We start from the raw sequence: 12,696 nt of genomic DNA, 5'->3' as shown, positions 1-12,696 counted from the left end.
CAATGATTGACATCTTTAGACTTGATCCCTACCCCTTTCAACAGACAGTAATAAATATACCAGGAGAAAATACGATACCACGGGCTATCGACACTACTACTTTTTACACTATCTCATAATTATTACTCATTATAATTTATTCACAAAATTACTGAGATAGTTGGCACTCTTTATAATTTTTAAGGAAACAATTTTTTTTGCTGTAACTGTTCTTAGGGTTCAGTCCCATCCCTTGTGATGGCCAAATGAGACAAAAGCCCGCTCATTGAACATGAAAAATATGTATGGGTTATTGACCAAGTGTGAGGTCAATATGGCTGGATATTGGTCAAGTTCTTTTTTTGTGTGTTCATTGACCGAGACGGAGTCGAGGTCCATAAACTCGCAAAAAAAGAACGAGGCCAATATCCAGCCATCTTGACCGAGCAAGCTTGGTCAATAAAGGATTTATTATATGGCCTTCGGCCAAATTTCTCTTGCGGGACGCGGCGGGTAAACCCGAGCAGGCAAGACAGCCCCATCTTGCCCGCTTGGGTAGCCGATCACGGCGCAGAATTTGATTCATCTTGCCCGCTCACGGAGCTGGCCATATAATAATAGGCCATTAGTTACCTTTTCCCTCTGTGTTAAAGTGAGTCGTCATGCAAAGCCATTCATATCATAATGTGTTCCTCCTACAGGTTTGTTTTAAGGCAAATCCAACTCATTTTCATATGAGAAGGTTTTGCCTGATGACTCGTTCTGAAACAGAGGCACAGGGTAACTCGGAAATGGCCGATTTTGATCTTTTCATCGGCTCGTATCCATCGAACGCTTGAAATAAGAGTGGGGAGGAACAGAATAGGGGGGGAGTAAAGGGGAGTGTAGAAAAGGAAATGCTGGGAGTAGGGAGAGCTGGATGGACCTGGATGGGAAATAATTTTATGGTATATTTAAAGTATGGAGGAGGAAAAAAATTGGCTCAAAAAGTAGGGAAAAGGGGGATTTACCACCCCCTCCCCCTCCCCCTCCCCCTCCCCCTCCCCCCTCACCCTGTTCCTCCCCGCTCTAATAAGCGTTTTAGTTCCTGTGCCCCCGCTTATGGGCTCTAGAAGAAGAAGCCGATCGGAATTAAAGTTATAATAATCCCATGACCAGTTCGTAATTTGTACTCATTTCGTATCGTTGAGTCAGACGCGATACATCGATTGATTCGTACAGAAATAACAAACTTCTTCTTTACATTGCATGTATTGATCCATGCATTGTTCTCGGTCTCGATAGAACGAGACGTACGATTGCGTCAAGATACGTGGCCAAATTGAATTTTGGAGATTTGACATTATTTTACGATGAGATAACACTTATTTATGTGACTTAGTGTTTAGAGTGGACTTGGTAACAAAATAATATGACAAAGGCTAATGTTAAACATGTTGTTTTGTCAGTCTCCTTGGGTCTTCTGTCGCGCGAAGCGCCACTCACACGTACGAATTTGCGCACGCTCCTTCTCCCGCCTACGACTTAAGATCTCCGCGCTCAGAATCTCTCCTAATACTGCCCGGGGGGGGGGGGGGGAGTACTCCCAGAAAAGTTGGGTGGGGATGGGCAATCGACTTCCCAAAACCCTTACGCTATTTATAACCAAAATCTGCGATTTTGCTACCCTATGTATGCCCTGACCAAACAAATTCTATGCCTTATTTGTTATCGTTGCGGCTAGAACAGTTGCCCTAAACATAAGTTATGAAGGGCTTTTGTTGATGGTCTTATTGATAATGATGAAAAGGTAGCTTCTTCCAAGAAACAAACCCGGTTCAAGTCTAGAGTGCTAAAACAATACCCTATTTAAGACCAAAATGGTCAAAATCGATACCCCATTTATGGCCAAAACGGCTGCAAAACCCTACCCTTTGGGGCCGCACATACCCATACAGCCCATATAAGGGATTACCCCCCCCCCGGGTAATACTCCCCCAACACGGTACATTTTATGACTGTTTTACAGCTACAAAGTATGTGTTGATCTCGAAACAAGCCCGCTTATGAGGTTCTCGCACGAGAGTGATTAAGCCTCGAAAGCGAGGCGGCATGTAAACTCGAGTGGGAGATTTCCGGCCTGCTCGTTTCGCTTCTCGCGTCTTCAACGCTCACGTGTGAGGCCCTCTACATAGAAGACTGCTCGCTAGTTACAAAGCTATCTCAGATCTCTGGAAAATTAAAACGTGTCTAATATCTGGGGTAGCTACAATAAGCTTTCGCGGCAGTAGCCTGCATAACAAACGGTTTAACAAGGCAGAGCCGGAGCATGAAGGTGAAAAAGGTAAGTCTCGCGGAGCGCTCACTTTCACGCTCGCGTATCGCACATCGTGGCTGACGTCGCACGCCGTGGAGCTCAACCGCCGAAAAACTCCAATGGTGAAGTTTTTCGGTAAGCTGACAAGAATCGCAACAATAACAGAAAACTGAGAGAAGAGACCTAGCAATTATTTGAGCTGACTTTATACCACCCAGTCAGATCCTCTGTAAACAGTAACTAGGCCAAGTCACAAATTTGAAATTTTATTTACGAAATTGAAAACGGCAGCTAACATTTCACGCCATTATTAATGCACCTAACTATTCGTGTCATAAGTAAATGCTATCTCTGAGTGCGTTTTCTTGTAATACAGTAAAACTATATGGTCCTATAGGCTGTGCTAAGTTCATGCCTAAATGGCAATCGTGAATTTATAAAAACAAAAAAAAAAATCTATCACTGGTATCCGGCCTTGTCATACTTTGGTGCAATTTTTGTTCCCCAAAGGCAGACAAATATGGACGGGTCATAGGCGTTGTTCGCACAACATTTCAGCACTGCACCATATGGGCGAGGATTGAGCTTTGAACCACAGCAGATACCCGTGTATGGATCGTACGGTGCGCCTGCGCACTTGGTATACACCTGGTTACCGCTGCAGAAATGAGACTGAGAGTTGTACGGGCTCGGGCCACAGCATTTGGCATCTTTACCACCCACCCGCTGTTGTACCGTACCATTGCAGCACAGGGAGCTGGCAAGGTTGTATGGCCTGGCTCCTCCACACAGAGTCACCACAGTGTCATTGTAGCAGAAGTAGCGGCTGGAGTCGTAGCTTTCTCTGGCGCAGCATTTGGCATGCTGTCCTCCTTGCTTGGGTGTCAGGGTATTGCCACAGCACTTTTGAGTGTTCAGGTCATAGCGAGCGTAATTACAAAGGGGGACAACCTGGCCACCGGTGCAGAAGAAGCGGTCACTGGCATACGCTCGCTTGCCACAGCAATCTGTCTGGTTTCCTCCAAACCGCGGATTAAGCGAGTTATCGCAGCATTTAAACTTCGATGGGTCATACTTCTTCTTGTCGCATAGGGTGTAAATCTTCCTTTGCTCGCAAAAGTAATACCGGGAATCGTAACTCTTCACTCCACAGCATTGCGCAGTAAGACCACCGTCACGGGTCACCGGCATGTTTCCACAGCAGATGAAGGAGGTAGGATTGTAATCGTGGCCTCCGCAACGCTGGTATATCTTGCCACCGAAACAGAAAGACTTGGAGCTGTCGTAGCTTTCAGCCGAGCAGCACCGAGCGTAGTTTCCCCCGGTACGAGGCTGAACGTATCCAGCACAACACAGGTGTGATGTAAGTCCATACGAGCTATTTCCACATTTAGGAGTGATCTTTCCTTGGAAGCAGAAGTGCGAGTAAGAATTGTAGCTTTCTTTACCACAGCACTGTGAAAGCGCCCCTCCTTTCTGTAGAACAACTGAACCGTCACAGCACTGCGAGGTATCCGGCGTGTACGCTGCGGCGCCGCACTTCAGGTACGTCTTGCCGCCGTGGCAAAAATGACTTCTGCCGTCGTACAGATAGCTGATGCAGCATTTGGCATGGGCTGCGGGAACGCGACCGTAAACTGCCAGGCTACCGCCACAGCAGGTGGACTTGGTCGGATCATAGGCGCTGCTACCACACAGGTGGATGATCGTGTCGTTGTGGCAAAAGAATTGGCGGCTGTTACATAGTTAAGAAGGGAAGAAACAAATTGGAATATATAAATGACTGTGTTACCCATACAATATCAAGGGATTGCGTTATGTAATTTGGAGACGTTATGGAAGCTTCGATTGTACAGAAAACCCGACTCGTAATTAACAGTCAATTAAATAAAATAAATAAATAAAACACTTTAATAGCTGACACAATTACCGGTAACCCAGTAGTTTGCATTGTGGGCTATTAATTAAATGAATTCATTGAAGTACATGTAGAAAAAAGAGGGATTGAACCATTTCAACGTTAAAGATTTGAACCCACACAAAGACAAAAGTAGAACTAGGTTACGCCCTGGTTTTAATGTATTAATAATTCCTGTGTTAAACCATACAAAAATGTAAACACAGATAACCAGAGTGTGCTATAATAGTTTGTATGGAGTTTTCTCTCTCTACTTCGCGTCAGACTGTTAAAACCCAAACTCGTTCGAATGTATATAGAAATGTTAGAAAACCAGTTTACGGTTTTACTTTCTTGTGGCTTTTTATTTTAAAGGAAAGACGTACTAGATATTTTATCAGAGTTTTTGATCGAATATTTCAAATCTGGACAAACTCCTACAGAGCTCCATACAAACTCTAACAGTAGTACCCTTTGGACATTTGTGATCAATCCCGCTCTATAGGGTCCAAACGTCGGTTTGTAAATGCCAGCTAACTCGAAAGTGCTTGGCTGAATTAAGCGTTTTACCATATGTTGGTATTTCTAGTGGTGATCGGTACAGCAAAATTCGATTAAAGGCAACATTGCATTCTCCAGACCCATAACACCTCACCTATTATAACTCTTTTTGCCACAGCATTTCGTGTCCTTTCCTCCAGCACGCAGCACTAATTCTTTGTTGCAACACATGAACGAGACAGGATCATAGCTTTTGTAGTTACACCGCTGATAGATTGAGCCTCCATGGCAGAATGAGTCGTGTGAGTTATATGCTAGGCTTCCACAGCAGTCGGAATATCTTGCTCCATAACTACGGCCAATTTTACCGGCACAACATTGTTCACTAGAAGATAAAAAGAGCGGGAACACTTATAAGAAACATAATTTTCTTAGTATTTTAAACTAACCACTTCGTCATAGCTACGGTTTATCGTTTTGTTGGTGTTGCTGCTGTTCTTTTTTTTTTTTTTTTTTTTGGCTTCGTTGTTTGTTTTGCATGTTAAATTGGACAACAAACGCTGAAGTAAGACCAATTTTCTGAAAAGAAAATTCAAATGTTCACCAAAACGAACCTCCAGTACATATTCTTTCTTTTTAATATAATTTGATGGGCAGTGTTGGTTTAAAATTGGCCTTTGATTGCCTGTTAAGCATATCGACCAGCTAAAACGTATTAAGGTGCTTTTCTTTCTTGGGTTTTGCAATGCTATAACAGGCCAGTATCAGCTACTGCTCTATCCTTACCTGGCAGGATTGTATATTTTGTTGCCACACTTGTGTATAACCGTCTTGTTGTTGTAGCAGAAGTAATCCTTTGAATCGTAGTTGACTGATCCACAGCATCTGGAGTATTGACCACCCACCAAATGCAAGACTTTTCCGTTACAACAAGATTGGCTGCGAGGATCATAAGCCTGGCTTCCGCATTTGAGATACACCACATCTTGGAAACAGAAGTACGACTGGGTGTTGTACACCGACTTGGCGCAACAACTGGCATACCGCAGAGGAACTTTGCCGAGCGGTATGGAGGAACCGGCACAACAGAGGTCCCCTAGAGGGTTGTATGAGCTGTGTGCACACAGAGCATACAGTTTATTATGGCTGCAGAAGAACTTGTCAGGGTGGTAACTCTTTTGACCACAGCAACGGGAATTTGAACCAGCGCGTTCTACCAGATACTCACTACAGCACTGATGTGTGCCGGGATTGTACTCTTGTTGCCGGCAGCGACCATAAACCACTTTATTGTAACAGAAGTTGATGCGAGAATCGTATGAGACATTAGCGCAGCACTTGGATGCCAGCCCTCCAATGCGTGGTTGCTGGGTGCCAAGGCAACAGACTGTCACGCTTGGGTTGTAGCTCCTCCTTTGGCAGAGTGGATATACTTTGGATTTAAGGCAGAAGTAACTGGTCTCGTCATAGCTCAGATAACCACAACACTTGGCCTTACTGCCTCCGACTCGGGATGTCACGTACCCGTTGCAGCACATGAAGCTATAAGGATTGTACTCGATCTTTCCACATAATGCATACACCTTGTTTGAATGGCAGAAGTGCGTCAGTGAGCTGTAACTGTAGCGTGAACAGCAACGGGCAGCAGGCCCACCCAATCGGGGAACCACGTAACCGTTACAGCAGAGGTGACTGGTGGGGTTGTAGCTGCTGGCGTTACACTTTCGTAAGACGCGCCCACCGTAGCAGAAGTACGACGCGGAGTCGTAGCTGTTTGCACCGCAGCACTTGGCACCGTGGCCGCCAACTCGAGGAACGACTCGCCCAACGCAGCAGTGTTGACGAGTGGGGTTGTAACGATTCTTTCCACATTTGCTGTTTAAGCAAAAAGTTTTGATAACGATTATGAATTTACTCAACGAGAACTGAAATTTGAAGTCATACGACGAATCATTTTGTTCCTTAGTGGAGTACTAATAAAAAAATCAAACTTAGAGTCGAATTCATAAAGCTTTGAGCAAACATGGAAGTGAGTTTTAAAATGCTCAAGCAAGTGTGAGCCCGATCCGCATATTATGGCTTAACCTATATTAAATCGAATTGCTATACTCGCGTACGGAATTTAAAATGGAATTTGGAATTTACAAGGCAGTTTGAAACTGCAAAAATTTTAATTTGTGCAACTTACGACATAAACAACTGTAGTATCTGAGCAAGAGAAAACTTTAGTTCGAAATTGCATCTGAACCTCGTTTGATATGATTTGAGTTGAGTTGAATCTAATTTTGATGGTCATAGAGCACGTGGAATTTCTAGGAAAAGTTCGTAGGCCATTTTCTCTTTGTTATGGATTTAAAAAGAGTGATTAATTTATCTTTTCATCTACAAGACGTTCATGTACTTACCTGTGAACAGTTTTTTCGTAGCAAAAGGCCGATAGCTGGTCGTAGCTGTTTTTACCGCAGCACTTCGCATACAACCCACCCCTGCGCTTAGCAATCACGGAATCACAGCAGATCTCGCCAACTGGGTTGTAACGCTTCTTCCCGCACAAAGAAATGATTTTGCTTCCGTAGCAGAAGTATTGGCGTGAATCATAGCTTCGTGCGACACAACATGCAGTATAGCTTCCACCAATCCTGGGCACCACGCGTTTGGAACAGCAAAGATTCTTGACGGGATTATAAGGCATCAGTCCGCATTTCTTGTGCACTTTGCTGCTGAAGCAAAACTCAGAGCGCGAGTCATAGGTACGGTTATAACAACAGCCGGCATAGCTACCGTAACTACTCCGAGACGCGACCAAGTTGTTACAACAGAATGACGACTGGATATTGTACACACTTCCTCCGCACTTCTTGTAGATCTTTTTGGCATGGCAGAAGAAGTGTCGCGAATCATAGCTCTTAATTCCGCAGCATTGTCCTTGTTTTACACCGTATTGTGGATTCATGTGCCCACTGCAGCAGAGGAAGTGTGTAGGGTCGTACACTCTGCTACCGCACTTGCGAATGATGGTGCCTTTGTAGCAGAAGTTGAGGGACGAGTCGTAAGCCTTTTTCTCGCAGCACCGCGCATGTTTGCCACCGGGGCGCTGGTAGAAGTTGTTCTGGCAACAGATGTACGATGAAGGATTGTACGTTTTCTTGAAACACTGCGGATAGATTTGTTTATTGAAGCAAAAATACCTGTTGAATCGTACAGAGAAAAACGATTAACATGACAGTATTAAAGAAATTGTCGCCTGTCACATTTTATTTGGAAAAAAAAAAACGTATCACCAATCCATTTAATTTAGTGAATAATTCATACGACAAGGTTGTCATGAAAAAAGTGTTAGGTCAGTTTATGGTTTTCGAGCATGGCACTTTTTAAAATGTATATTTTGGATTTACCGTCTGAGTTTGTGGCAAATTTCCACGCAGTTAATGAAAATGTCAAAAAGAAACCAAGGTATCTACATCCACATGAAAAAAAATCTGTGAGCAGACAGAACTGACGTTCTCTTCAAAATGAACTTTATGAAATGATTTCAGAAAATATTTACCTTGATAGACTTTATGTTAATTTGATTGTCGATCTCATTTAATTAGTAAACAAAACTCGGACAGCTACAAGCTTCTGTTAGAGAGCTCCATCAAAGTGTTGTCACCTACCTTCTGCTATCATAACTTCTGTCTTGACAGCATTTCGTGTCCAGTCCGCCAAAGTGGGGTCTGATCTTATTTTCGCAGCAAATGAAGGAGTTAGGGTTGTACGATCTGCTCTGACACCTTCCATACACTTTCTTCTCGTAACAAAAGTTAACGCGGCCATCGTAACTCTTGGTGTGGCAACAGGAGCTGTGGCCGCCGCCTATTCGAGGGTTGACTACACCAGTGCAGCACTGCTGGGTCGTTGGGTTGTAGGTCAGCTTGCGGCAGAGAGGGTAGATATGTCTTTGATAGCAGAAGAAGAAGCGGGAATCGTAGGTGTGTGTGCCGCAGCACTTAGCATGGCTACCACCGACACGTCTCACAACGTGGCCTTCACAGCATTTGAAGAAGAAGTCTAGAGAAACAAGCAAATTTCAGTATACAATTACGGAAATATGGAGGGTCTAACACAGGTTTGACGGGATGCGGGATTTGCGGGAACGGGATTTGCTCATTTTGACAGGCAGGGAACGGGATAGTTTTAAAATTGACGAAAAGATGCTAAATATAAAAAGACAGAAAATGGCAAGTTACGAATGTTACTCCTAAAGATTCCGATTGGGTTGTGATGGAGGTATTTAACCAGAAATAGGGGCGGGACCTATGTTGGAACTTCACTATGTAAGCGACAAGACAATATTCAACTGATTTGCACGTTTGTTACAAGACTTCAATTTAAGTTCGTGATGAGAGCAAACATTAAGTTTCCTTTGGAACGCGAGTCAAATTCAAGACAAATTGCAGTTTTGCAAACTATGAAAGCATAAAATTGCTTACCGACAAATCAAAAATCAAATGTAACCTTACTTTGCAAATTTAACAGGTAAATTTGCAATCTACTTTGCTTAATTATCACTGCAGCCATGAGTATATAGTGTCTTCCTTTGACATTTCATTGATAATACCTCATTCAAACCGATTGTTAAGAGCTTTGCTATCAAAATTTCTATAGCCAGCTATAAATAATATTGACCTTAATTCGTAAATCAGCGTAAACATACATTTATATTGTTCATAAGTCCATCAAGCTTTTGTTTAATATTTAGTCCATTTATATGCAGCCTAACAAGACAAGATGTAAACTGTTCACTGGACACGCGTTATAAAATTCTTGGGCGGGTACAAGAGATCAACACTAAAGAAATACATTTACCGCGAAATACAGAGACAATAACCAATATTGGTCTTTTCATTGTTATAATTTGGTCAAGGCGTGTTGACCATGATGAAGCACTATTACTTTGATAGGTAGTTTACTTAAATTTCTTTAAATATTATTAGTACATCGTTACTGTTCACAGTCCATGGTTGAAGGATTTTATCAGCGGCCTATTTTAGACCGTCGTGCGGGACAAGACGCGAAGATTTCGTGTTGAGTCATCTTCCTTTTTTAAACTTCAAATTATTTTTGAACCTTTACAAGTTTTTGATAGCCTTGAATAGTCTTGACAGCTTTGATTAATTAATTTTCGTCAAGTGTATGGTGATATTTGGAAGAATAAGGAAACAACAGGAGAAGACGAAGAAAAACAGCAACGAGAACAAAGACAACTTGAAAGAACACGAACTTGAAGAAATGTACATGACCACAAGAAATGCACGGGAACGGAATTAATATTAGTTAATTCCCGTCCACACCACGACGACGAAATTTGAAAACGCAGCTTTATGTCTTCGGTTAGGCCTAGTACCGTCCATACTAATGAGTCACGAAAACAGAGCAATTCGAAAAGGCTATTCAAATCGGAGGGATGTGGAAGCACCGGCTTTGCGTTCTAGCGTGAACGGAAAACATTTTGAAAAAGGAAACTTTCGAAAACGATGGCATAACGATAATCACGTGACTTCTCCACCCGAGTTAAATTTTCCTCGAACACAAATCCAAAATGACCGGTGACTGTTGCGTTTTTAAATTTCTCCGGCAAGAGTGGACGGGGCCCTTAGACTTTATCAATCATTGAACTCCAACGTGAAGAGATCCTAGTGTGTTTTTGAGAGCTGAGAAAATAAAATTATGCCAGCAGCTACGCAGAACTTAGACGAAGACATGTCACTCATAAGAACGCTGCCATCAAACTTGCTCTGTGAGGAAATTAAATGACATTACTAAAAAACATATAAACGTGAAAGGGTCCGGTACAGACACGATATTAGAAGTACAAACGTGAAAGCCACAGAAATTCGTGGAAATGTTTGCGTCCGTTATATCATTCAAGCATGAATTAAGTCAACGTTTTAAAGCGGCAGCTAAGAAACCGTTACTCCTTCTCAAAGGTTAATGAGCGCGAGATATACTGAATATTAAGCTTTAACTGCTCTTCACGAAATTACAATATGTAATCTTTATTATATTGGCTGAGTTCCTCCAAACGGTCTGAGTTCTAACGTTCCTGAATTAAAATGATCAGTGGTCGTTGAAGAGAAGTTCAAAGACGGCAATCGATTGAACTCATTCTTATCATACTGCTCTTAGTATCTTAGGTACCTTTATTGATGGTACCTAAAATGTGAAGACCAAATTGCGTGGTCAAAGATGAATTGAATTTAGATATAGGTGGCATGGTGTTCTAGCTACACTGAGCAGTATAATGGTTGATATTCAACATGTAAACTTTGTTTATAACTCAATAGATCTGTTTCTTAAAAACGGAAGAGACACTTAAAGTACACTTTTGGCAGGGCCTTAAAACGTCATCGTTATATCGATGTACTGATATTTTCAGTTTTCTTCACATTTTCCTCTCCCTTTTTCTGCTCGATATCGTGTTGTGAGATCAATCATATTTACGAGTCGAGAAAAAAAAATACAACGCTTTGAAAATCAGCGGGAAATGTCAGTCTACTAAGAAGCTTGATTATATTCCTTGTGAAATGAGACTAGAAAATAATTTACTAGTGCAAGGAACCTAGCTTTTTGAAATTCAGTTTTCTTTGAAAATTATCCAATCGATTTGCGAGTTCTCTTAATCCATCGTCTGGAATCTTAAATATTCGTGTTTTGGGCTGGTGAATATTTTTCAACCATTAAGTAAGTTCAGTTTCAATCCAGAAATCTGTTGAAAATGTGGTGGGGGTTGGGGTCGGGGGGGGGGGGGGGAAGGAGAATGACCATATATAGAGGCTGTAACACGTTACCAGAGCAATGGAAGCAAAGAGGATGTACTGGCAACATTTGTAACGTTACTTTCAGTTAAACTTGAAGATAAAACTAACTTTAAAGACTCACTCAAAAGAATGCTCACCAAATATCAAGCTAAACAAGAAATGACTGTGCCTATAAAGCCAAGTCTTGCCTGGTTATTTCAACAACTGCACTTTGTCCAATGACGAAAAAGATTCTTACCTAAGTTTTTGTTTTTACTCATCAATTGGCTTCCCACACTCACAGAGGAGGTACTGAAAACATCTGGTACATTCAGTAAGATACCTAAAGAGATGGTTAACGTCAAAGGAACCAGCATTTTGTCCTGAGTTTAGTCACCTAGCTGCAGACTCAAGTAAACGTTACAAAATCTATCGTATTTATATCTAAATGCCTGGGCCATGAGCGCTAGATACGCACAAAGGCATGAAAAATGGCCTCTTGGAGCTTAAGTGTTTCATACAAAGCACGAACGTTAGCAATAAGGAAATAATTGTCTTGGCACCAACTTAACAACGCAACATACTAAATATGAGTGCAGGTGTGTGACTCGTTTTTATTCAAAACTACGTCAAACCTATTTTTTTTTCCTCAAGCGAACACGGCAAATATCGTTAGTCACCCACCCACACAACAATAAGCTATTTAAGATGGGACATATAGGATATTTGCTAACGTTTAATGGCCAAAAAAACCTAAAAGGGACCCAAATGACGTTTTGGTTATCAAAAGAACGTAGACCCTTGGACAGCTGACAGCCGATAAATATCTTGAAAATATGTTTTCCTTTTCTTCCAACCTAAAAACCAGTTTCAGCATGTTCTGAAGGACAGTCTTATTTTCAGGTGACTCAAAGTTTTGATATTCTTTGTAATGCTGATATTCGTTGTAATGCTGCTTCTTAACGCAGGAAGTATCGATGAAATACGTATGGGAAAATAGAAGAAACAAAAAGAATAAATTCGTTTGCGTGAGAAATACACCGGAACTAAAATGTTTTGAGAGTTTTCACGACGATTATGGCAAGCTTACGTTGGTTTGATCGACTGGATGCACGCACGGATAACTTTTGGAGGAGCTGTAGAAAAGTTGATCAAAAATAGAAAAAGTAAGAAGTAGGCATTCCACATGCGATCAAAGAAAATTAACGGTCATAGTGGACTGTTAAAATAATAGTACTTTGAAA

The 12,696-nt window shown here is 41.9% G+C and overlaps 1 protein-coding gene across 1 annotated transcript; it reads right to left on the bottom strand.

Moving 5' to 3' along the window:
- Positions 1 to 1,038: 1,038 nt before the first annotated feature.
- Positions 1,039 to 12,136, bottom strand: LOC145500951 (uncharacterized). Its single transcript, XM_081480520.1, has 6 exons — positions 11,712 to 12,136; positions 8,330 to 8,723; positions 7,079 to 7,861; positions 5,460 to 6,548; positions 4,828 to 5,058; positions 1,039 to 4,010 (listed from the first exon to the last, which is right to left on the bottom strand). Exons 1-6 carry the CDS (start codon positions 11,827 to 11,829, stop codon positions 2,735 to 2,737), a joined length of 3,891 nt encoding a protein of 1,296 aa, XP_081336646.1. The 5' UTR covers positions 11,830 to 12,136; the 3' UTR covers positions 1,039 to 2,734.
- Positions 12,137 to 12,696: the final 560 nt, after the last annotated feature.

Source organism: Orbicella franksi, chromosome 10 (genome assembly GCF_964199315.1).
Source record: "Orbicella franksi chromosome 10, jaOrbFran1.1, whole genome shotgun sequence".
Classification (NCBI taxonomy): domain Eukaryota; kingdom Metazoa; phylum Cnidaria; class Anthozoa; order Scleractinia; family Merulinidae; genus Orbicella; species Orbicella franksi.
Note: the sequence above shows the minus strand (reverse complement) of the source record. Positions and strands in the feature narration are given on the sequence as shown.